Source organism: Canis lupus, chromosome 20 (assembly GCF_003254725.2).
Source record: "Canis lupus dingo isolate Sandy chromosome 20, ASM325472v2, whole genome shotgun sequence".
NCBI lineage: Eukaryota > Metazoa > Chordata > Mammalia > Carnivora > Canidae > Canis > Canis lupus.
In genome coordinates, this window is record NC_064262.1 from 53,660,730 (window position 1) to 53,687,988 (window position 27,259).

General features: G+C 40.5%; 1 protein-coding gene across 2 annotated transcripts in view; it reads right to left on the minus strand.

Annotated features, from left to right (window-relative positions):
* LOC112666391 (putative adhesion G protein-coupled receptor E4P) overlaps positions 1 to 18,053 on the minus strand; it is a 42,905-nt gene extending 24,852 nt beyond the window's left edge. For both annotated transcript variants that reach the window (XM_025457258.3, XM_035702856.2), the window contains exons 1-5: positions 17,924 to 18,053; positions 10,311 to 10,407; positions 7,795 to 7,845; positions 5,783 to 5,902; positions 505 to 654 (exon numbers count right to left, since the gene is read on the minus strand). In XM_025457258.3, the coding sequence (XP_025313043.3) occupies positions 505 to 654; positions 5,783 to 5,902; positions 7,795 to 7,845; positions 10,311 to 10,341 (352 nt within the window). In that variant the 5' untranslated portion in view covers positions 10,342 to 10,407; positions 17,924 to 18,053. The remainder of the gene's footprint in view (positions 1 to 504; positions 655 to 5,782; positions 5,903 to 7,794; positions 7,846 to 10,310; positions 10,408 to 17,923) is intronic.
* Positions 18,054 to 27,259: the final 9,206 nt, after the last annotated feature.

Consider the following 27,259-nt stretch of genomic DNA (forward strand, 5'->3'; position numbering starts at 1 on the left):
CAGAATTATACTAGGAATGAGCAACTAGTAAACATGCTGTGGTTAGTGAGATCCAGGTTCTCAGTAACACAGAAGCAGCTACAAATAAGAACAGAAGGAAGGCTAGAATGAGCCCTGGTGTTGGATGGGAATTTGAGGTATCAGTGTGAACACATAGGCTTCAGTATATAGACAGATAAAAAGATATAGAAATTGAATTTAAAGTGAGAGAGGGAGAAACAAGTAGGGAAGTCCAGCAGAAAATCTGAGATGTCATTTTGGAAGCCCAGGAAAGAGACCCAGACAGGAGACATACTCTTGCAAGGCAGCCACATGAAGATGGTGATTGGTGCTGGGGGCTTGCGTGGTACTTTCTGGGAGAAGATTACCAGGGACAACAATGGGATGCAGAACAAGAGCCAGTACAGATCTCTGCTCTCTTACCCTGGCCTGAAATTGATGGAGCCCTCAAAGTCTTCCCACACTTCCTTTGCCATGGTGGAAAGAGTATTTGGAAATCCTTACCATAACATGCTTCACGATCTACTTTAATGAAGCTAGCCACCCAGTTGAAGATAGAATTAGAGATACAGCTGCAGTAATAACTTCCAATTTTATTTCTGCAGTATGCTTTGTTCTTGCACTTTGACAGCCCAGCCTTACACTCATCAATATCTGCAAATCAAGAGAAAACATTATTTTTCATTCTCAGCAAACTATCCCAACTTACTTTGCACAGGGACACTCAAGTACCCACCATCATTCATAAGCATTTGTTCTTGGATAAGATGACTCAATATTATAAAAGTGATAGTTCTCCTCCAGTAATTTATAAATGAATACAATCCTAGTGAAAAACATCTAGCCAGACTTTAAGGAGTAAAACAATGGATACAATCATGCAAGAATAGCCAGAAAAACTCTCCAGTGGGGACTCATTTTACTGGACACTGAAACATACTTTAAAGCCTCAATAAAATGAGTGCTGCTGCTGGGGATTTACCCCAAAGATACAGATGCAGTGAAACGCCGGGACACCTGCACCCCAATGTTTCTAGCAGCAATGTCCACAATAGTCAAACTGTGGAAGGAGCCTCGGTGTCCATCGAAAGGTGAATGGACAAAGAAGATGTGGTCCATGTATACAATGGAATATTACTCAGCCATTAGAAACGACAAATACACACTATTTGCTTTGACGTGGAGGGACCTGGAGGGTATTATGCTGAGTGAAATAAGTCAATCAGAAAAGGACAAACATTATATGGTCTCATTCATTTGGGGAATACAAAATTAGTGAAAGGGAATAAAGGGAAAGGAGAGAAAATGAATGAAAGTATCAGTGAGGGTGACAATACATGAGAGACACCTAACTCTGGGAAATGAACAAGGGGTAGTGGAAGGGGAAGTGGGTGGGGGGTTGGGGTGACTGGGTGATGGGCACTGAGGGGAGCACTCGGTGGGATGAGCACTGGGTGTTATGCTATATATTGGCAAATTGAACTCCAATTAAAAAATTTAAAAATAAAATAAAATAAAATGAGTACTGATATATGAATTGATAAATAGGCTAATTAAATAGACCAAAAGTCCAGAAATAGACCCAAGTACATATGGAGCTTTAGAGTCATGATGATGGTGGTATGTCAAACCAGTAAAGAAGGACAAATGGTTCTTTCTATACTTGGATCACACAGTTTGTTAAATCAATTTAAAACACACTGTGAAAAGCAAGGAAAGAGATAGGGCAAATGCATATATCCTTAGGAAATGGTACAAATGAAGCAAAAGGCTCCCACCATCTAAGTCCTGGCATGTACTATTTTCCCGCGTCCTGCATCTATCTGCCCCATCTATCTGATGGACCAGAGATGAGGTTCAAACAAAGGGACCCACAGATAGAGTTGCCCTGAGCCAATGACTTACATTTATTCCCTCTGTTGGAAGGACTCAGGACGAGTACATGTAACCAATAGTTGCAACTTGCCCATTAATCTATGGGTTATATCAGGCTATGGGTGTGTGTTCTGAGTAGAGGGTATATGGGCCAAAGTGGTTATCACCAGTGAGTGACTGAATGAAGACTTAATAAATATTAAGTGCTTGTGTATATTTTGTTTATATTTTGTATCTTGGGCATTAAAAGACACTTATTTATTTAATTTGCCATGAGCATTTAGCCCCTATGTGCCTTGTGTATATTTATTGCTTCATGACTATTACTCTTGGTCTCTCCATTCCATACTATGCTTAACACACACATGCTCTACCCATCAACTACTTACCTATTCTAACACATCTTATGCATTTCATATATCCCACTGGATTTTTTCTTTCTTCTCCAGCAGAACCAAATAGTCTCAAACAATGTAACAAATGCATATTATACCACTGCACACTCCCTTGTCTAGAATAGGATTCCCCTTTATCCTGATTCAGAATGAGGGTTTTTTTTAAAGATTTTATTTATTTATTTACTCATGAAAGACAGAGAGAGAGACAGAGACAGAGACACAGGCAGAGGAAGAAGCAGGCTCCATGCAGGAAGCCCAATGTGGGACTCGACCCCAGGACTCCAGGATTGCACCCTGGGCCAAAGGCAGGCACTAAACCGCTGAGCCACCCAGGGTCCCAGGATAAGGTTTTTAATAAAATAAAATGAGACCCAGATCTCGCACAATTCTTAAAAATAAAGTCTACATGGATCAAAGATCTAAATGTAAAAATGGAGCCATATAAGTATTAGAATTAAACAGAAGTGAATTCTTTGATTTCAGTGTAGGGAAAAACATTTATTTTTTATTTTTTAGAGAGTACAGGAGGGAGAGGGGCCAGTGGAAAGATAGAGAGTGAATCCAAAGCAGGCTCTGCCCCAGCACAGTACCCAAGTGGGGCTCAATCTCATGACCTTCAAGTTCACGAGCTGGGCTGAAATCAAAAGTTGGACTCTCAACTGACTGAGCCACCCAGGCATCCTGGGGAAAACATTTTTATGATGATTTAAGTACCTTGATAAGTTTGCCTACATAAAATTTTTTTAATTAGTTGCATGGCTAAAAACATAAACAAACAAAGTCTAAAGACAATTGACAAACAGACAGAAAATATTCTCAATATATACTACTGACAGGGGACCAAAATCTCTAACATACAAAGAAATCAAAAATTGGGAGAAAAAGAAATGAACATTCAATTTTTTAAAAGCAGGGAAAAGACATGAACAGACAATTCAGAAAGAAGATATAAAATTATCCTGTAACATAAAATGTTCAAAATTGTTCATAATTAGGGATGCCTGGCTGACTCAGTGGGAGGAGTATACAACTCTTAATCCCAGGGTCATGACTTCAAGCCCCGTGTTGGGTGTAAAGATTACTTTAAAAAATTGTTCTTAATAAGAGAGGGTCATAAAACATCTATTGATATACCATTTCTCACCTGGCAATGTGTTCTGACAACATGCTCTATTGGCAAGGCTATGGGGAAACACGTACTTTCGTGTATTGCTGGGGAATGCCAATTGGTACAAGTTTTCTAGAATTAAATTTGGGATAGCTATTCAAGCTACATATGGATTTACCTCTTAAGTTAAGTCACCTCACCTCCAGGACTCTATTCTAAAGACATATCTCCTACAAATATTGGAAAGAGCCTAAGTATTCAACTAAAATGCCCCTATGTAGAATAAGGTTGAATAATCTATGGTTCATCCACACAGCTACACAAAAGAATGGAGAAGATCTCCATGTGATTTGTAGTAATTTCTAAGATATATAATTAAGTGAAAAAGCAAAGTGCAAAAGGGCATTTCTGGTTTCCTGTCAAAGATGTCTAAATCATGGAAGACAAGAAAAGACTAAGGATCCATTACAGATTGCCAATTCAGGAATGTGGCAACTAAATGGGATCCTGAAATGGTTCTTCTTTTTTTTTTTTTTTTAAAGATTTTATTTATTTATTCATGAGAGAGAGAGAGAGAGGCAGAGACATGGGCAGAGGGAATAGCAGGCTCCCCACAAGGAGCCCAAAGTGGAACTTGATCCCGGATTTGGAAATCAGGACCTGAGCGGAAGGAAGACGCTCAATTGCTGAGCCATCCAGGCATGCCTTAAAATGGTTCTTGAAGCAGGAAAAAAAAAAAGGCTTTGGGAGAATAACTGTGAAACTGGGGGGAAAGAAGGCTGTTGTTTAACATCCCTATATCAATATTAAATCCTTAGTTTTCATCATTGTAATATAGCCATGTTGTTGGTTAGCCTGAGGTGAATTGGGTGATGGGGTAATAGAGAATTATCTAAGCTCTTTTAAAAAGTTTTAAAAATAGGGATCCCTGGGTGGCTCAGTGGTTTGGTGCCTGCCTTTGGCCCAGGGCATGATCCTGGAGTCCTGGGATCAAGTCCCATGTCGGGCTCCCTGCATGGAGCCTGCTTCTCCCTCTGCCTGTGTCTCTGCCTCTCTCTCTGCCTCTCTTTCTTTCTCATGAATAAATAAATAAAATGTTAAAAAGAAATAGCTACATCCAATGTTATATGATTCCACTTATAGGAGGTCCCTAGAGGAGTCAAATTAACAGAGATAGAAAGTAGATGGTGGGAGTCAGGGGCAGGGGCCAGAGGAGGGAGAATGGGGAGTTATGTTTAGTGGGGACAGAGTTTCAGTTTTGCAAAATATAAAAAGTCCTGGAAATGGATGGTGGGGATGGTTGCAGAACATTGTGAATGTCCTTAATACCAGGGAACCATACACTTAAAAATAGAAATGATGATATTTTGTTGTGTATATTTTACTACAATTGAAAAAAATTTTTTAAATAAATAAATAATCCAATATCATCTGATTCTACTCCCAGGAGGTCCCCAGAGGAGTCCCATCCACAGAGACTAGATGGTGTGAGCGAGGGGTGGGGCAGGGGGTGAGAAGTCAGTGCTTCGTGGGGACAGTTTCCGTTTGGGAGGATGTAGGGTTCTAGAGATGGATGGTGGGGATGACTGCACAACAATATGCATATATTTAATATCACTGAAAGATACACCTAAAAGTGATTAACATGGTAAATTTTACGTTACCTGTATTTTGCCACAATAAAATAAAATAAATGCTAAGTAGTTTACAATGGTCAGATTTGCCTTCTGAATTTACACAACTCTACCAATCAGATATTCAGGAGTGGTTTTTCTCTTTGGCACTCAAATAGGCCTTTAGAATTTGTGGAAATGAGAAAGGATCTTGGCTAGAGCAGAAGGGAGTAGTGAAAAAGGAAATGGGAATACTAATTGGAGTCAGATCATGGAAGATATTGATTGTCAAGATAGTAAGTAATTCATTTGTCCTCTTGAACAATGAATACTTGAGGCCAGATCATGGAAGATATTGAATGTCAAGATCTGAGTTGAGGCCCAATCATGGAAGATATCTGAGTGCCAAGATGATAAGTTATTCATTTGTTCTCTTGGGCAACACATTTTTATTGGGCCTCTGTTTTGTGACATTATTCTCTGTCCTCTGCTTAGAGCAATGAACAAAACAGACATGGTCTCTACCCTTGTGGGATTCTCAGAGAGACAAATAAAAACTGGTGCTTGAAACTTCAAGGTCCTGGGAACTCAACCTTCCTCCAAAGAAAGACATCAAACCAGGTTCAGAAGGAGTGAGGGGGACACCAGGGATAGGGCCTTCTCTAGGGGCACTCATACAGCCGTGACATGTTCCACCTTGTAGTACGACTGCATCTTTGCCTCACTCGCACCCCACACATGCCCCCACCTCATTCCAGATTTCAGGATGTTGTGGACTGAGTCTCTACCTTCACATTTCTCGTGGGGCTTGATGTACCTCCCCCCAGACGCGGACTGAAATCCATCTTTACAAGCACAGTGGGTGCTGTTGAAGCAGCTGGCATTTTCAGGGCACATGGGACAGAAAGCTGTAGGGAACACAGGATCCTTTCGTTAATTTACTCATTCATTCAAGAAACATTCTTTGAGCACTTACAATGTCCCAAATGCTGTAGTCAGAAAAATGTCCTTTTGGGAATAGTTCTGTTGGCCTTTACCGTGCACCCCTCCCACTGCTGATCACAGATGCTTGCAGTGCCTGCCCCACTCACACCCAGCCTCTACCACCAACACCACTTCTGCTCAACAGTAGCTGTCAGCATTTGTGGGTCTTTATCTGAGAGCTTTCTCTGGTCACCAGAGTCCTCTGTGCTTACCACATGGCAGGTTATCAGATCCCTCAATCAATGACTGACACGAGTCAGTGTGTTAAACAAACAAAAAAGGCTTTTTTATTATCAGGGGAAAAAAAATAAGTGTTGGCAAGATGTAGAGGAACTCTAGCCCTAGTGCATTGCTGGTAGGTGTGTAAAATGGTGCAGCATTGTGGAAAAAAGTATGGTAAGTCTTAAAATTTTTCAAATTAGAAGTACCATACAACCCAGCAATTTCACTTTTACGTATGTAGCCCAAAGAAATGAAAGCAGGGGTTTGAAGAGATGTTTGCACGCTCATGTTCGTAGCAGCATTATACACAGTAGCCAAAATGTGGAAACACCCCAAGTGTCCACTGACAGATGAATAAACACAATTTGGTCCATCCATACAACAGAATGTAATTTAGCTTCAAGAAAAAAGAAAATTTCAACACCTGCTACCACATGGGTGACCTCTGAAGATTGAGATATATAAATAAAGCAGTCATAAAAGGACCACTACTGTTTGATGCCACTTATGGGAGATCCCTAGAGGAGTCAAATTCCTAAAAACTGAAAGTACATGGTGGATCCTGGGGCTGGTGGGAGGGGAAATAGGGAACTGCTGTTTCATGGGGAGAGTTTCAGTCTGGCAAGAGGAAAAATGTTCTGGAGGGGGATAGTGGGGATGGTTTCACAACAATGTGAATGTGCTTGATGCCACTGAATTTTATGTTATGTATGTTTTACGAAAGTTTAAAAAGATAAATAAGAGGATTAAAGCTTCCTTGCCAGGGATCCCTGGGAGGCGCAGCGGTTTGGCGCCTGCCTTTGGCCCAGGGCGCGATCCTGGAGACCCGGGATCGAATCCCACGTCAGGCTCCTGGTGCATGGAGCCTGCTTCTCCCTCGGCCTGTGTCTCTGCTTCTCTCTCTCTCTCTCTGTGAGACTATCATAAATAAAAATTTAAAAAAAAAATAAATAAAATAAAGCTTCCTTGCCCATCTAGGAGAATCATGCTGGGATGCAACTCCTGACTACATTCGGCTCCCCCTCAACACAGCTCCCCCTCCCCCGCCCCTGCTCAAGTGTAACCTGCTTGACAATGGACCCTTATGGCTCCTCACCTTCCTGAGTAATTTCCCGCTCCCAGCTGGTACTTCCTGGGATCACCTCCCAGATAAATAACTTGCCCTCAGGGTCTTTTCACAGGTTGTGCTTTTGGAAGGGGACCCAACCCAAGACATGGAATAAAAATAGGACCTCCTGCCATGACTTAGACACAAGCTCTGGGAAAGAAAGAGCAGAGTCCACTGTCTATCAGCTGTGTGACCTTGAGCCAGCTACTTCCCTAGAGAGCTATTGGTCAAGTGAGGATACTGTCTAGAACTTCTTTGCAGAAATGTCAGGATTGAAAGAGATGTGTGTGGAATTTGCTTAGCACAGAGCCTGGTGTAAAACAAGATGATGGTGAAGGGAGGACAGTCCTTGGGAGCTGCAAGGAAAAGGCAGAAGGTGGCAGAGATTTACACTGTCTCCCTTGAAAAGGGGTCCCTTATCTCCCCTCAAGGCAGGTTATGAACCCTAATTTCCTTTCCCTGGCATTTGGAAATGAGTAAACTCACCTCCAGAATTCTTGGCATCGGATCCTGACAGAGCCAGCAGGACACTGAGACCTGGAACAGAGAGTGGGTGGGTGGGTGGGGGGGACAGTTCAGCTTGGCTGAAGCCCATGGGGGTTAGGGGCTTCGTTTCCCATTGCCCGGGTGTAGGGTGCTAACTTTACTGCCAGTCTACAAACACCAGAGTCACAGAGGGCATCATATATTCATAAAGCATGCTAGGGCCATCTGATCACAGCTGTAAGAGAGTCTGCACCCAATTTCAATGTTGAGAGCCCGGGGCTGGGTGGGCTGATCCCCACACCAACAATCAGTGCTCTGACACCAGTTGGGTGTCTTATGATACAACTCCATTTCAACACCATCTACCCAGAGACAGCATCAGATCCCATAGGCTGAAAGCTCGCTCCCACAAGCCTGCCTCTCACTTCAGAAGCCGTGGAAAGGCTGGGTTGTCACCACCCCCTTCAGTTGTATGAATTTGTTAGAGCAACTCAGAGAACTCCAGAGAAAACATTCCAGCTACTAGATTGCTGGTTTATGAGGAAAAAGAATCGCTTGAGAACACTAGATGGAGGAGAGGTGTGGGGCAAGGTACAGGAGAAGGGTGCTGAGCCTCTATGCCCTCTCTGGGTGGCCATTCTCCACAGACCTCCAGCTTTACCAGCCTCAGCAGCCCTTATCTTGTCCAAGGGACTCCATAAACTTGTAGCTTCACACAGCCACAGCTTTATCAGATCATTGGCCCTTGGCAGTTTATCAGATCATAGGCCCTTGCTGATATTTCCCACTTCTAACTCTGGGAAACGAACTAGGGGTGGTAGAAAGGGAGGTGGGCGGGGGTGGGGGTGACTGGGTGACGGGCACTGAGGGGGGCACTTGATGGGATGAGCACTGGGTGTTATTCTATATGTTGGCAAATTGAACACCAATAAAAAATAAATTTATAATTCTAAAAAAAAAAAAAAAAAAAGAAATGATCATAGGCCCTTGGTGAGGAATTCACCCACCAGCTCCAGCCCCTCTCAGGAAATCAGGGCGTGGGGCTGAAAAGGCCAACCTTCTAGTAACATGCCCCAGGCCACCAACCCCACCCTGCAGCTGAGTTTCCCAAATCACTCCGTTACCATAACAGAAGACACCTTTATCACTCTTCTCTCTGGGAAACGCCAAGGATTTTAGGAGCCCTGTGCCCAAAATGGGGACAAAGCCCAAATACATATTTCTTATTATAAATCACAATATCACAAGCTGTGTGTCCCGATTACTGAAAAGCCACCAGCTCAGAAAGCTTTTTCTCCGAGTCTAGTATCAAAAGGCCAAGTGCCAACCTTCTTTCCATATGCAACAGTCCATCTGGACCTGTCCAGACTTCTAGCCCCACACTGTCCGATGGAGTTATAGCGCAAGCCATATAACTCCTTTTAAAATTTCCAGTAGCCACATTTTTGAAAGACAGATGAAATTCATTTCATTACTATATTTAACTCAAAAGAGCCAAGCTGTGATCATTTCAATCCACATTCAATATATGACAAATTATTCTCTTAAGTATTTTATGATCCTTTCTGTCTGCAAGATAGTCTTTGAAACCAAATATGTATTTTGGACATGTGGCTGATCTCCACTCGGGCTAGCTTAGTTTCAAGTGCTCAGAAGCCACATGTGGCTGGTAGCGGTGGTACTGCACAGCACAGGCCTGATCCCTAATACGCAGTACTTTTTTCTGGAGTAAGAGCAGATATGAATAGCACAGACCATAAGAATCCTCGGAGTCCAAGACTATGGCATATCTGGAATGGATGAGCATGTTTCGGGCATGGTCCATTTTGAGGACATTTTTAGATGAAGCTTTATATTAAATTTGAGGATGAACTCAGAAATGCAGAAAACTCTCTCACACATTTCCTAATATCAGTCCCTCAAGGTACATAGGCAGCAAATAACCAGGCACTTGAAAAATGGATTCCTGCATCCTTTCATTGCAAGTTGTTGTGATGGGATCTTTTCCTAAAATCTGGAGGCATCTAGGGGAGCCTGGGTGACTCAGATGGCTGAACATTAGATTCTTGGTTTCAGCTCAGGTCATGATCTCCTGTTGGTGAGATCAAGACGGGCTCTTCCCAAATAAACTATTTACATCTGAGTCTTTATCTCAGTTCTGCTTGGGGAGAGCAACTCAGAGACTCAGTGTGAGAGTTTCTAACAGGACTGGCACACACAGTCATTTTTGCACAAAGTGCCAAATTTGGGGAAGTAACCCAAACTAGGATGCTGCGGTCATGGGCAGAAGAGAATCCTGGGCAGCCCTGGTGGCTTGGTGGTTTAGCGCCACCTTCAGCCCAGGACCTAACCCTGGAGACCTGGGATCGAGTCCCACGTTGGGCTCCCTGCATGGAGCCTGCTTCTCCCTCTGCCTGTGTCTCTGCCTCTCTCTCTGTGTCTCTCATGAATAAATAAATAAAATCTTAAAAAAAAAATAAAAAGAAGAAGAAGAGAGAATCCTTTGTTGTACTCACCTGAGAGCAGGGGCAGGCATCTGCTTCCCATAGCACTGTGATAACAGGAGCAACAACAACCTGAGAAGTGCTCTCAAGCAAGAGGTGGCAAGGATGTCTGGAATAAATAAGTCCCATGAAAGTCAATTTCAGATGGTCACAGATTTCAGAGGCCAAGTGGCCGATGCTTCTCAAAATCCTTTAATTTCTGCCCATCTTTTGACCCAACAATTCCACTTCTGGGAAATTTTGTCAAGGAAAGGGTGATTGAAGGAGAGTAGGTTATAGGAAATAAGCTTACCACTCAACAAATGGGGAAGAAATATCCTGCTGGAATTTACACACCTGGTCTATTGCAACCAGTAAGATTCAGACTATAAGAAATTCCATAGGAATTTCTTCACCATTCACATCACCAATTTCTTCAACTTCCCCCCAAAATTTAAGGGGTGAAAAACATAGGGGAGAGCTAGATTTAAAAAGACTTAGAAATACATCAACCAACTGCAGTGTCTTACTGGATCCCAAATCAAACACAATTTTTTAATTTTAATTTTTAAAAAGATTTTATTTATTTATTCATGAAAGACACAGAGACAGGGAAGCAGAGACATAGGCTGAGGGAGAAGCAAGCTCCCGACAGGGAGCCTGATGTGGGACTTGATCCCAGGACCCTGGGATCATGACCTGAGCCAAAGGCAGACAGACACTTAACCACTGAACCACCCAGGTGCCCCGAAAAGTAATTTTAAAAAAATGCTTGAAGCCTGGCAATGTGAAAGCATTAATGGTTGTTCATTCTCATGAATATGATAATTCAACCTCTGTTTCCTTATCTGTCAACTAAGCTGCTCTAGAGGAAGCCATAGGTATGATAAAGTGGTTATTTACAAAAGCCCTGATATTTTGGAGATACACATTAAAATTTTACAGGCAAAATCATATGATATGTAGAATTCATGTCAAAATAACCGGGGTGAGGGAATGGTTTGGGGAGCAAGTGGGATTCAAGTTTGGGCAGCTGTTGATCATTGTTAAAACCAGGTGAAAGGTCTGTGGGGTTCCTGATGCCATTGCTGCTACATTTGTGTATGTTTATTATGTCCCATAATAAAAAAGGAGGAGGGATTATCTTAAAGGCATATTGTTCATTAAGTAGCTAGGTAGATATCAAGGGGCAGAAGTATGTATGCTAGCATTTGTGGAAGATAAGGGAGGTAATAAGGAAGACATTGGCACACTATACACAATTAGAAATATGCATATATACAGTTATAATATATTTACACAATAGGGAAACTCTGCACAAATGTGAGCTATTCTCTATATAGTTAAACATGCGTATACTTAAACCTACACAAGATTATACAACAATCTAAGCGCAAACATATAAATGCCTATGCATGTATATACATATTATGATTTTATGTTTGCATAAAGTATTCTTGGAAGCCACCTAAGAAACTCCTAACACCCATTGCCTTTGAAAACTGAGCTACTGGCAAGCAGGAGCAAGGAGCTTTTTCACATTTCACCTTTCGGTGCCATTTGAATTTTGAAGCAAGTGTAGGTATTTCATATTCAAAACCTAAGCCCCTTCTTGGAGAAGACAATGGAACTGCTGCACATCACTAAAAAAGACCCTTTCAAAGGAGACCTTAAGTTGTTCATATTTGCCCTGTGGATATTATTTTGAAATAATTTATTTCAAAAATATTTCAAAAATATTATTTTGAAATAAATTATTTGAAAAAAGCACTGTCTTCAGGTAATGCCATGAGCAATTAAGGTTTAGGATAAAACCTCCAGTGCACATTAGCAAAGACCATATGCCCTGCAAATCTGTTAAGCCACTCAGCAAAGACAAAGGCACCAATAGGGAAGATAGAGCTAAAGAATCTGAAGAAAATAGTTTCATAAAATGTAAGTGTGAAGAAAGGCAACATTTAAAGATGTGTAATGCAAATAATTAGACATTATAAATAAAAATTATGCTGCAGGAGGACATAACATGGAAAGTGATTGTAATCTAGCATTAGGATAAAAGTAGGTAATAGAGCAAAGTATGTGATCTCACATTTAAAGGAGATTCTATAAATGTTAATAGAAGAATGGCATTGTGAGTGATTCTAAATTTCTTTTTATTTAACTAGCTCTACATTTTATAATTACTTTAGCAATAAGGTAATAGCAATAGTGAAGTGTTTTCGTAGAAGAGGAAAAACAAAATGGCTGAAAAATGGATTTTCTTGTCAGCTCCTTCTTTTCTCCATGTCCTTTGATATGTATGTTCTTTTTTTTTTTTTTTTTTGGTGGCTAATTTTTTTATTGAATTACAATTGACATACATTATATTAGTTTCAGGTATACAATAGTGATTGAATATTTTTATACATTATGATGCGGTCATCTCAGTAGGCTTGGTTACCACTCTGTCACTGTGCAAACCTATCACAGTATTTTTTTAAAGATTTTATTTATTTATTTATGAGAGATGCAGAGAGAGAGAGGCAGAGACATAGGCAGAGGGTGAAGCAGGCTCCACGCGGGGAGCCCAATGCAGGACCCAATGCCAGGACTCCAAGATCACACCCCCAGCCAAAGGCAGAAACCCAACCACTGAGCCCCTGTGCAAACTTATTACAGTATTGACTGTATTTCCTGTGCTGCACTTTACAGCCCCGTGACTTACTTATAACTGGAAGTTCGTAAATCTTACTCTTGTTCACTTGTTTTGCTTGCAGGCCAGTGGCTCCCCTGTGGCAACCACCAGTTCTCTATATCTGAGCCTGTTTCTGCTTTGTTTTACTTACTTATTTTGTTGTTTCTAAGTATTTTTTCTAGTTTAACTTACATGTATTTAAAACAATTTTACTGTAGTTAACATACAGTGTTATATTAGTTTCAGGTGTACAATATAGTGATTCAACAATTCAATAATTACTCAGTGCTCATCAAGATAAATATATCCTTAACCCCCTTTATTTTACCCTTCCTCCTACCCACCTCCCCTCTGGCAACCACCAGTTCTCTGAATTTAAGAGTCTAGTTTTTTGTCTCCTTGTTTTGTTCCTTAAATTCCACATATGAGTAAAATCATATAGTACTTGTCTTTCTCTGTCTGACTTAAATTTCACATAGCATAAGAGCCTCTAGGTCCATCCATGTTGTGGCAATGGCAAGATCCTACTCTTTTTTATGGCTGAGTAATATTCCTGTGCGTTTGCTATATATACACATGTATATATACATATATACACATATATGTATACATATACACACACATATATAGCACACACACACACTACACACCACATCTTCTTTACTCATCTATGAATGGACACTTGGATTGCTTCCATATCTTGCCTGTTATAAATAATGCTACAGTTAACATAGGGGTGAATTGATGTGTATGTTCTGCTTTGATCTCTGAGTTTGGAATCCTTAGGAGTCTGCCTATGGGTACTGAGGGGGGCACTTGATGGGATGAACACTGGGTGTTGTGCTATATGTTGGCAAATTGAACTCCAAAAATAAAGGAGTCTGCCTATGAGGCAATTTTCTGAACACTTTACCCACAGTTAGCTGTTGGCCATAGGCAGTTAAATGAGAACATAACTCAGTGCCCAGGAAAACCTGAGTTTGGCTTGCAAATCAGCAGCTAGTAGTTCAGTCACTTTGAGGCAGTGACTTTGTCTCTGGGACTGTTTTCTCTCTCTCTCTCTCTCTCTCTCTCTCTCTCGGTATCTCATTGTAATTTTATTTTATTTTATTATTTTATTTTATTTTATTTTATTTTATTTTATTTATTTTTATTGGAGTTTGATTTGCCAACATATAGCATAACACCCAGTGCTCATCCCGTCGAGTGCCCCCCTCAGTGCCTGTCACCCAGTCACCCCATCCCCCTGCCCATCTCCCCTTCCACTACCCCTTGTTCATTTCCCAGAGTTAGGGGTCTCTCATGTTCTGTCTTGCTCTCTGATATTTCCCATTCATTTTCTTTCCTTTCCCCTTTAATCCCTTTCACTATTTTTATATTCCTAGAATGAATGAGACCATATAATGTTTGTCCTTCTCCTTTGTTTGTCCTTTGTATTATGCTCAGCATAATACCCTCTAGTTCTATCCACGTTGAAGCAAATGGTGGGTATTTGTCATTTCTTATTGGGCCTGTTTTCTCATCTGCTAAATGGCACTAAGAAAGAGCATATACTTCCTAGTATCGCGCTGATGGAGTGAGGATGACCTTTCACAGCAGGTGGCACTGCCTGGCATATGACAAGTACTAGATAAAGTTAACTGTTCTGGGGACAGGATATGATGATAACAGTGGGGGTGGACATGAAGGTGATGGTGAAGGAGGAAGTGATGGCGATATTGGTGAAAGACATTAATGGTGAAAATAGTATAAATGGTAATAGTGACAGCAGAAGGAGTGGTTTTGGTGATGATGGTGATAGCAGTGATGGTGGATGTGATAATAACATCATAATGTTGATGATGGTAGTGCTTTTGGCAGTAATAATGGTGGTGTTGGTGGTGCTGGTGGTAATGGTGGTTGTGGTGGTGGTGATAGTAGTGGTGATGATGACGGGGATGGTGATAGTGGAGATGGTGGTTACAGTGATGATGATGACAGTGGTAGTCATGGAGGTCTCCCATGCCTTTTTCCTTACTCCAATTATAACCATGACTTTATGTGTTAAGGACTGATCCATTATCGAGTGGTTATGCGTGGGGTCCCAAGAGGGTCCCCCAGGAACAAAGTAGTGGCCTGAGAAGGTGCATCCCAGAAAAACCTCTTTGTTCCAATGGCCCAAACAGGCTAGTCACACATTATGTATTGGCATCTAGCCCATAAATCAATTTTGCTACAGATAATTCTCTTAGCCTTCTATTCTCACTTCCTAAAAACATTCATGGAACTTCTGTGGTGGGCCAAGTCCCTTACTAAGTGCTTTGACACTATTGTTTCATTGAAAGCATATAATGTAGATCGAATAATATCTTCCCACTTTTCAAATAATGAAAATTGAGACTCAAAGAGATTCTATCACTTGCTCCAGGTGATGTTGCTAGCAAAATCAAAGCTAAGGCTTGAAAAATCAAGCCTTCCTATAACACTTGCACCAAGATCCTAAGCCCCAATACGTCCTAGGTGCAAAACATGTAATAAGAATAAGTGAGGCAATTTTGCAGAAGCAAGGAGGACTGTGGAGAACTGAAAACCCTGGGCTCTATCTAGAGACATTCAATTCCACTTTTTCTCCAAATGTGGAACCAGCAGGCCACCAGCTTTTGATCTCTGCGATGGACAATATTGCCTAATTGCAAGTCAAATTCTATGGGCATCTTCGAGGATTTATACTTGGTCACTTCCTAGATGCTCTCCCTTCTTTCAACATCCATTTTCCTGTTTTGATTCATGGTTCTCTTCCCTTCCAAAAACCTGCTACAGAATATACTGTAAAGAAATTGTGTCCAGGGGCACCTGGCTGGCTCAGAGTTGTGAGTTAAAGCCCCACATTGCGTGTAGAGATTGCTTTAAAAAAAAAAAAAAAAAAAAAGAGGGCAGCCCTGGTGGCTTAGTGGTTTAACGCCCGCCTTCAGCCAAGAGTGTGATCCTGGGGACCCGGGATTGAGTCCCACGTCTGACTCCCTGTGGGGAGCCTGCTTCTCCCTCTGCCTGTGTCTCTGCCTCTCTCTCTCTCTGTCTCTCTCTTTGCATCTCATGAATAAGTAAATAAAATCTTTAAAAAGAAATGAAAGAAAGAAAGAAAGAAAGAAAGAAAGAAAGAAAGAAAGAAAGAAAGAAAGAAAAAGAAATTATGTCTAGATGAGTATGATTCTTTTTTGGAAGCCTCTTTTGAAACTGGTTTAAACTAAAGTGAATATTTTACATGAAAGAGGTGATATGTTTTTCAGAACTGCCAAGACCTCTAGCAATGCTGATTTGGTCTTTTAGTTGTTTTTTTTTTTAATCACTTTACTGAGGTATGATTGGCATGTAAAAAGCTGTACATGTTTAATGTGTACAATTCGATGAGTTTGGACATAAGTACACATTCATGAAACCATTACCACGATTAAGGCCAAAAAGATATTCAACACCTTCCAAAGCTTCCTCCTGCCCCTTTGTGGTTAGCTGAGTGTGTGCAATAAGAACATTTAAAATAAGATCAATTTTCTCAGCAAAATTTAAGTATATAATACAATATTATCAGCTATGGGTGCCATGCTGTATAGCACATCTCCAGGACTTATTTATCTTGCATAACCAAAGCTTTGTACCCTTTGGTCATCACTTCCCATTTCCCCCATCTCCTGACCCCTGGCAACCACCATTCTACCCTCTGCTTCTGTGAATTTGAGAACTATAGCTCCACATATAAGTGAGATCATACTGTATTTGTCTTTCTGTGTCTGGTTTTTGTTTTGGTGTGTGTGTGTGTGTTTACATATCTAGCAATGCTGACTTGGAGAGATTTTTGACTATGACCCACTGTAAGAAATATGTTTTACATCAGAGAGTGATAACTCAACCAAGTTTCACAAATCAATATGCTGCATTTGATATTTTATAATTATAGTCCCTTTAATGTCTTTTAAGATGCTGTTTATTACCCATCAGGTTGGTTTCATGACCCTACTCCTCACCAGTGGGTCCCAGAAGCTGGAAAAACAGTGACCTGCACAGCAAGTCACTCTGGCCATGAATAAAATATACAATCCTTTGACAGCGAGCCTTGCATGTAACTGTGCTCATGTGTTTATCATGGAGGTAAGGTGTGAGGCATGTGACAAAGCTTGTCAATTCACCATGTAACCTTGATAAACCTATTCATCTTTTTAGGTCTTGTTTTCTTCATTTTCAGTAGCAAATTGGTTATATGCTATGTTTTCTTCAGATTCTGTTTCTTCTAACTTTTTAAAAGACATACCTCAGAGATAGTGCAGTGTTACTTCCAGATTCCTTCAATATAGTGAATCAAACAAATGTTTTTTGCTTTCCCACTGCATATAAAAATATGTTTACATTATACTGTAATCTATTAAGTATGCAATAGCATTATGTCTAAATAAAAAGCCCATTCCTTAATGAAAAATCGCTACATTGCTGAAAAATGCTAACCATCATCTGAGCTTTCAGCAAGTCATATCACTGATCACAAATCATCGAAGAAGTATAATAATAATAATGAAAAGTTTAAAATATCCCAAGAATAACCAAAATGTGACACAGAGACACCAAGTGAGCTGTCAGACAAATAGTGCCAATAGATTTACTTGATATAAAACTTCAATTTGTGGGGAAAAATAAAACAGTATCTGTGAAGTACAATAAGGCAAAGTACAGTGAAATGACATATGCCTGTGTTTTAAATCACTTTAAGCTCCTTGATATACAATTCGTCATCTCTATCGAGGTTGCCAAAGTATTTCAGTTTATTCTGCACCACATAATACACACATTGCCCAAGCAGAAGCTGGAAAATTATGCCCATATAGCAACTTTCAAAAAACAAAGCAACAGGACATATAACAAGTACCAGACATTTTTCTAGACACAAGATAACACATGAAATATTTTCTATATTTTTCTTGAAAGAAGCTAGTCAGTTCCTACTTACCCACAAGATGAAAAATTCTTGCTTCTCATCCAGAATGTAGCTTCTCAGGGTTAATGAGGAAGGAAGTACATCACTTCTTTTCTTGAGCTCTACTTTATCAAGAAGTCTTGTGAGTACATGCGGAGGCTGGGGGTGTTAGTTGAGCAGCTTGCATAATGGAGAATCCCTTAGTTCTCTTTTCATCTGGGTAATTTAAATAGTGCATTACATTAGAATGGATCATATTAAAGTGCCTCAAAGAATGAATTTGGAAATGCTGATGGTGTTCTGTGCAAAAAATCACATAATGGAGAGCAGCGCCAACTTCTATATACAACAAGGAAATGGGTCCAATGTTGGGCAGGCTCCTTTAGTTGGCGAACTTCTTAGCAAGACAGTTGAAGGCCAGACTGCGGGGGGAGTGTATCCCACTGAGCCAGTATATCTATGTATCACCCAGTTCCCTATCATGGTATCACTTCTGAATTTACCATCTTGGGAAAACAATATATCCATATTCTTGGACTTTGAGAGAGAATTCCTCAATGTAATTACACTCATCTACTTGGCTGATGAAATTCTTGACTGAATCCATTAGTGCGGTGTCCTGAAATTTTCTTCTTGCTCATATTAGAAGAATCTTTGTAAGAGCCAGCACAAATATGGGGGGAAAAACCTACAAAGCCCTAGTTTAACAAGTCTAGATACACATCAGTGATTCACTCCTTATCTTGGTTTTGTTGCATTTATGAAGCATAGCTTTATTTCCCTAACACAAATATTTTCCTTTTTTGGTTCCCATTTATTTTATAAATTAAATCAATGCAGTGAGTGGGAAAAATCAGAGAGGGTGACAAAACATGAGAGACTTCTAACTCCAGGAAACAACAAAGGGTAGTGGGAGGGGGGGTGGGCAGGGGGATGAGGTGACTGGGTGACAGGCGCTGAGGGGGGGAACTTGAGATGAGCACTGGGTGTTATATGTTGACAAATCGAACTCCAATAAAAAAAATACAAAAAAAAAAGATTCCATTTAATCTACAGATCAAGTTATGAGAAATGCCATTTGACTGTACTGAATCTTCCTATCATGACACGAAATATCTTTCTATTTATTATTATTTTTATCTTTCATCTTGTAGTTTTCTTCATATATATCCTGTACATGTTTTTGGTATTTACAAGATGTACAAAACCATCATATTATCTTACTAATGTTAATGGTATTTTGTTTTTAATTTCAAACTACAATTGTTTATTATTTAGTGTGCAGGAAAATGATGGACTTTTGTATAGTAAACTTGTTACCTGCAACTTTGCTACAAATGCTTTATTAGTTGCAGGAATTTTTTGTTGTTGTTTTTTTGGGGATTTTACATACACACACATATGCAAATAAAATATTCAAATAATCACTTTAGATATGGTGTGCAGGCAGTTAGCCCCTCCATGTAAAACTCAAAATGTTTGCTCCCTGTGATACTCAAAATGTTGCTTTTGAAAGACAAATGAAAGAGGGTTTAGGCCTAGCTGACGGTGAAAAGTGTCTGAATGTTAAACTGAAATGCCTGAAAGAGAAGTTCCTGAATTTTTGAGCATTTCATGTGCTCATAGCCTAATTCTGCAAGTGATAGAATATTTGCACAGTTATGAGAATTCCCCATCTTGGTGCATAGACCTCCTATGCTGACTCTAGACTTGACTGTGTGGCTGGCTTTGTCCACTGGAACAATAGCTAACAGGATGGAAACAGAAATTTGAAAAATGCTTACATATTGGGGCTTGCCCTCTCTTGCTGCCCCTGAAACCCCAAGATCATCATGTGAATGTGCCCAAGCTAGTCTAGTGGAGGATGAGAGGCCATGTGGAAGAGAGCCAAGGCTTACTGATCAACAACTCTCCACTCTGATTGCCAAAGTGCCAGATGTAGGAGTGAGACCATGCTAGATCATCCAGCAACCAGTTGACCAGCCAACTGACCACAAACGCATGAAAGAGCTCATGGAAAGAGCTCACCAGCCAGGCTAGACTAGATCAGAAGAAATGTTCAACCAACCCATAACATCATGAACAAAATAATATAGTTATTACTTTAACAAATGAAATTTGGGGGTGGTTTGTTACACAGCCAAGGCTAAGTGACACTCATCACAAAGTGGACCAAAAGAAGTTTTTTATTTATTTTTTATTTTTTTATTTTTATTTTTTTATTGGAGTTCAATTTGTCAACATGTAGCATAACACCCAGTGCTCATCCCATCAAGTGCCCCCCCTCAGTGCCCGTCACCCAGTCACCCCCACCCCCCGCCCACCTCCCCTTCCACTACCCCTTGTTCGTTTCCCAGAGTTAGGAGTCTCTCGTGTTCTGTCTCCCTTTCTGATATTTCCCACTCATTTTTCTCCTTTCCCCTTTATTCCCTTTCACTATTTTTTCCCTTTCACTATTTTTTATATTCCCCAAATGAATGAGACCATATAATGTTTGTCCTTCTCCGATTGACTTATTTAACTCAGCATAATACCCTCCAGTTCCATCCACGTGGAAGCAAATGGTGGGTACTTGTCATTTCTTTTTTTTTTTAATAATAAATTTATTTTTTATTGGGGTTCAATTTGCCAACATACAGAATAACACCCAGTGCTCATCCCGTCAAGTGCCCCCCTCAGTGCCCGTCACCCATTCACTCCCACCCCCCACCCTCCTCCCCTTCCACCACCCCTAGTTCGTTTCCCAGACTTAGGAGTCTTTTTTTTTTTTAATTTAATTTTATTATTATTTTTTTAATAATAAATTTATTTTTTATTGGTGTTCAATTTGCTAACATACAGAACAACACTCAGTGCTCATCCCATCAAGTGCCCCCCTCAGTGCCCGTCACCCATTCACCTCCACTCCCCGTCCTCCTCCCCTTCTACCACCCCTAGTTCGTTTCCCAGATTTAGGAGTCTTTATGTTCTGTCTCCCTTTCTGATATTTCCTACCCATTTCTTCTCCCTTCCCTTCTATTCCCTTTCACTATTTTTTATATTCCCCAAATGAATGAGACCATATAATGTTTGTTCTTCTCCGATTGACTTATTTCACTCAGCATAATACCCTCCAGTTCCATCCACGTCAAAGCAAATGGTGGGTATTTGTTATTTCTAATGGCTGAGGAATATTCCATTGTATGCATAGACCACATCTTCTTTATCCATTTATCTTTCGATGGACACCGAGGCTCCTTCCACAGTTTGGCTATTGTGGACATTGCTGCTAGAAACATCGGGGTGCAGGTGTCCCGGCGTTTCATTGCATCTGTATCTTTGGGGTAAATCCCCAACAGTGCAATTGCTGGGTCGTAGGGCAGGTCTATTTTTAACTCTTTGAGGAACCTCCACACAGTTTTCCAGAGTGGCTGCACCAGTTCACATTCCCACCAACAGTGTAAGAGGGTTCCCTTTTCTCCACATCCTCTCCAACATTTGTTGTTTCCTGCCTTGTTAATTTTCCCCATTCTCACTGGTATGAGGTGGTATCGCATTGTGGTTTGGATTTGTATTTCCCTGATGGCCAGTGATGCGGAGCATTTTCTCATGTGCTTGTTGGCCATGTCTATGTCTTCCTCTGTGAGATTTCTCTTCATGTCTTTTGCCCATTTCATGACTGGATTGTTTCTTTGCTGTTGAGTTTAATAAGTTCTTTATAGATCTTGGATACTAGCCCTTTATCTGATAGGTCATTTGCAAATATCTTCTCCCATTCTGTAGGTTGTCTTTTAGTTTTGTGGACTTTCTTTTGCTGTGCAAAAGCTTCTTATCTTGATGAAGTCTCAATAATTCATTTTTGCTTTTGTTTCTCTTGCCTTCATGGATGTACCTTGCAAGAAGTTACTGTGGCCAAGTTCAAAAAGAGTGTTGCCTGTGTTCTCCTCTAGGATTTTGAAGGAATCTTATCTCACATTTAGCTCTTTCATCCATTTTGAGTTTATCTTTGTGTATGGTGTAAGAGAATGGTCCAGTTTCATCCTTCTGCATGTGAATGTCCAATTTTCCCAGCACCATTACTGAAGAGACTGTCTTTTTTCCAATGGATAGTCTTTCTCGCTTTGTCAAATATTAGTTGACCATAAAGTTGAGGGTCCACTTCTGGATTCTCTATTCTGTTCCATTGATCTATGTGTCTGTTTTTGTGCCAGTACCACACTGTCTTGATGACCACAGCTTTGTAGTACAACCTGAAATCTGGCATTGTGATGCCCCCAGTTATGGTTTTCTTTTTTAATATTGCCCTGGCTATTTGGGGTCTTTTCTGACTCCACACAAATCTTAAGATGATTTGTTCCAACTCTCTGAAGGAAGTCCATGGTATTTTGATAGGGATTGCATTAAACGTGTAAATTTCCCTGGGTAACATTGACATTTCCACAATATTAATTCTTCCAATCCATGAGCATGGAATATTTTTCCATCTCTTTGTGTCTTCCTCAATTACTTTCAGAAGCGTTCTGTAGTTTTTAGGGTACAGATCCTTTACCTCTTTGGTTAGGTTTATTCAAAAGAAGTTTTTTAGAGACGTTGTCAGGCATGGTACCATATGACTTCACCTTCTAACTACAATTGATGGGACCATGGGTTGGTCCATTCAGCACCAACAATGTATGAAGTGGCCCAAGCAGAGAAATCTACCTTAGAGTACTTCTCCAATATTGGATGCATACCGGCCAATCCATTCAGTTTGTTTCTCTCTTGGAGTTTGATTGCAAAGCCCTAGAGAGGGACACAGAAAGTAGAGTGGTCCATGAGACGATGAACAAGCTGAGAAATAACAAAAGCAGAAGCCATCAGAAGGAAGAATCTGTGGATGATCTTCTTCAATCCCTACTTGTTTATCTCAACTTTCCTTGATGGAGCAGTAGACTCACCATAACAGAATCCCAGTCAGTTCCACAATCCAAGGAAGCAAATGCCCAATCTGAGAAACAGATCGATTGGGTACAGCTGCTTCTCAAACTTTAACAAGCTTGTAACAATTCATTTTGGGTGACTGTGAAAGAATCTGTTTTATATCCTTCTCCACTCTGCTCTGTGCACTGGGAGATTGTCCTGTATGGACTGCATTATCAGACTTCTCTTGTGCTCTCTCTTCCAACCTGTTGTGACCAATGGTAGTTGTGGAAGGAAGGAACAAAGCTGGAGGAGAGAGAGATGGAGGTATTCATTTCCAAGCTCCTCCTTCCTTACAGGGCCTGCACATTTGGGCAGTGGTAGATTCTTCTGTCACAGGCTAAGGCACTCTTTGGGTTCCTATACCTGTTCCATCCCTTGCCCCTTAAAGACAAGGATTGATGAGTTACCCCCTGTTGCTATTTCCTCCCTCCACTCTCCCCATCCTTTCTTGGTTTCCATTAGCTCTGCTATGATATTGTGATTTGTACTAAGAAATATACATTTGGCATTCATCCTGTTTCTGGCACAGTAAACTGTGATGCTGAAGGACAGTATCACAAGATAGTGAAATGGGTAACAAGCCTCTTTTCACCACAACTGGGTTTATGTTAATGAGATGACTTTTGGAGAGCAACTTAGGATGGGGGCTGGTTGCCTGGAGAACAAAACAGAACTAGAGGGTTGAAACTTCCAGCCCCACCCTCTGACTTTCTGAGAGGGAAGAGATGTTGAGTTTCCATTCAATCACCAATGGGTGATGATTTGATCAAACAAGCTTGGGTAATGAAGCTCTTCTAAAAAAGATGAGGTACAGAGAGCTTTCAAGTTGATGAACACGTGGAGGTTTGGGGAGGGTGATGCACTTGCAGAGGGCAGGGAAACTCCATGCCTCTTCTCCACATTGCCCTGTGCGTCTCTTCCATCTGGCTGCTCCTGAGTTATATCCTTTCATGACAAACTGGTAATCTAGTAATCAAAATGTTTCTCTGAGTTTTGTGAGCAGCCCTAGCAAATTAATCAAACTCCAGGGGGAAACTGTGACCAGCTGGGCTTTTTTTTATTTTTTAAATTTTTTTAAATTTTTAAAAATATTTTTTTGGCTTCAGAGAGGCGGGAACAGTCTTGTGGGACTAAGCCATTTAACCTATGGGATCTGACACTGTGCTAGCTCCATGTAGGTAGTATCACAATGGAGTTGAATTGTAGAACACCCAGCTGGTGTTAGAGTCTCATTTGGTGGTGAGGGAAAAAAACCTCATTCATACTCTAGAATTGGGTTCAGATCCCCCCATACATCTCCACACCTGTATAAATAGTCTTCATTAAACCCTCTTCATTTAATTCCTTTGGGTGAGCCAGCTGCTTCTCACCAAGCAGCCACCCAAGACACACCCTGGCACTTACACTGGTTCTACCCATTCTAACCAGAAGTCATGCCTTTCTTATTAACTGTCATGCAAGAGGAAGCCACATTTCAAGAAAAGGAGGAAACATCATCGTTTACCAACATGTGGACGTGAAGCACAAAACACAAATGCCACTTCCTCTTTTGTCATTTAACCACTGCTATTTTTTTATTTTTAAAAATATTTTATTTGTTTGTTTGTTTGTTTGACCCACTGCTGAGCCACCCACACATCCCACCCTTTTTTTTTTTTCATTAAAAAAATTTTTTTAACAGTAGGTTCTATGCCCAACATGAACCTCAAACTCAGGACCCTGAGATTAAGAGTCACATGCCCTACCAACTGAGTCAGCCAAGTGCCCGTTTTTGCCTGTCATTTAAAAATAGTTGTTTCGGGATGCCTGGGTGGCTAAGTCGGTTAAGCATCTGCCTTCCATTCAGGTCATGATTCCAGGGTTCTGGGATTGAGTCCCACATTAGGCTTCCTGCAGGGAACCTGCTTCTCCCTCTATGTCTCTGCCTCTCTTTGTGTCTCTCATTAATAAGTAAATAAAATCTTTAAAACAACAACAACAACAATTGTCTCTCTAGGGCACCTGGGTGGCTCGTCAGTTGAGCAGCCGACTCTGGATTTCTGCTCAGGTCATGGTTTCAAGGCCCTGAGATGAGCCCTGCCTCTGACTCCATGCTGAACACAGAGTCTCCTTGAGATTCTCTCTCTCTCCCTCTGCCCCTCTCTACCATCCCCTCACAGCTTGAGTGCTTTCCCAATCTCTCTCCCTCTCAAAAAAACCAAAAAACAGTTGTTTCTCAGCAAACTTCCCACACTTTGTAATAGTGATATTCCATAGAAGCATTGTCTGGAAATGGAAAATATGGTGAAGGTGCTCCACCCTGCAGAAACAGAGTTGCAAGAACTGAGCAGAACCCAGTGTGTATGCTCTATCAGAATGGCAGCCTAGACGTAACACTAAAACAGTACTAGTCAACACTTGGTTCACTGGAAATCAGCTTAACCTTCTCCTTGGAATATATAGTTGACCCTTGAACAACACAGGAATGAACTGCATGGGTCTACTTACATATAGATACGAATATATATATATACACACATACATATATATACATATACATATATATATGCTATGCTATATGTATATATACATATATATGCTGTCTAGTACTGTAAATGTATATTTCTTATGATTTTTGTAACATTTTCTTTTATATAGCTTACTTTATTGTGGGAATGCAGTCTATAATGTTTATAATATGCAAGATATGCGATAATTGCTTACTTTATCAGTAAAGCTTCCAGTCAACAATAGGCTATTAATAGTTAAGTTTTTGTATGTCAAAATATACACAGATTTTCAACTGTGTGTGGGGGGGAGTCAGTGCCGCTAAGCCCCATGTTGTTCAAGGGTCAGCTGTACTGTCACTTTTGTTTCAAACAAACCTCTTATGCCAAGTGTACTTGCTACCTGTGATGATTTAAGTTGGCCCTGTACAGGCGGCAACACAACATTCTGACTTTTTTTTTTTAAGATTTATTTATTTAGAGAAAGAGAGAGCATGCGAGAGAGAGAGTAAGGAGCAGAAGGAGAGAGAGAATCTCAAGGAGATTCTCAACTAAGGATGGAACCTGAGATCATGACCTGAGCTGAAATCTAGAGCCAGACACTCAACCAACTGAGCTATCCAGGTGCCCCATCATTCTGACTGTTCTGAAAGGCTTTGAACTATATACATTTTTTAAAATGGTTGAAATGGTGAATTTTATGTCGTGACTTTAATCTTTTTAAAAAGATTTTATGTATTCATTCAAGAGAGGAAGAGAGAGAGAGAGAGAGAGCACAAGCAGGAGGAGCACAGAGACAGAAGGAGAAGCAGGCTCCTCACCAAGCAGGGATCCCAACACAGGCTCAATTGTAGGACCCTGGGGTCATGGCCTACGTGGAAGGCAGATGCTTAACTGACTCAGCCACCCAGGTACCCCATGTGACTTTAATCTTAATAAAAATATAAAGAGATAAAGAAATTGCTGGTCCCATTCCAAGTTTAAACAGGGAACCTGGCTGACCTGTTTGGATTTTGGCAAAATTATATTCCTTACCAAATGGATTTTGTTGGACCTTATTTTCCATAAGATCCAGACAATTTTGGCCTTATGTTTTATCTTTATGGTGATTGTGTAGTGACCACAATGTGTGGGAAGAGCAGGATGTGTTGTAATTCATGCAAAAAAATTATGAATATTAATTCCCCAAATTTTGTAACTTAAGCTTTCTAAATTTTATTTTATGTGAAAATAAATTTATAGGATAAGCTGAGGAGGTTTCAGAATTACATGTAATGCTCTTGAGAAAATTTCAGCATGAGTAAGGAGAAAGAAAGTGTAATTGATGAAAATTGGTGTACTAGCTCATGAAGCTATGGTCTTCATTCAACGGACAGACAGCCCATGGTGACCTGCAGGAAAGGAGCTAAGAGAGCAAATACTCTGACTTCACTGTCCTCCCGATTTCTGATAACCTGTTGGTGTTTCCCATTGGCTAAACCCAACAGCAAGCCAGAGGCTAATGAAGTCTATCATTATTCTCCAAAGATGTCAGGATTGCAGGCAGACAACTGGATGCATTTGGAGGACTCAGCAGAAGGCACCCAGCCCACTCAGAAAAACAGAAAGAAAAAAAATCTAAAAAGTTTGATGCACTGAAAAGATGTTCATAATGTTACAAGTGCAAAAATAAAGATTTCAAATAGTTCACTTTCTTGTTTATTGAGTCTCTCCCTGCTACTACAATGTAAGTCCCATGAAAGGAAAGACAATGTACATCTTGCTTAGCAACATAGTCCCAGTTTCTAGAGAATAGAGACTTAATAAATATTCATAAGATGAATAAATGACTTTGTGCAAATCCCTTAACATCTCCAAGACTCCCGAGTTTTCTTATCTACATGTTGCTGGGTGTTTCAGCTGGACAAGAGGTAGAATTTAGATGCTTTTGGCAAACAATCAG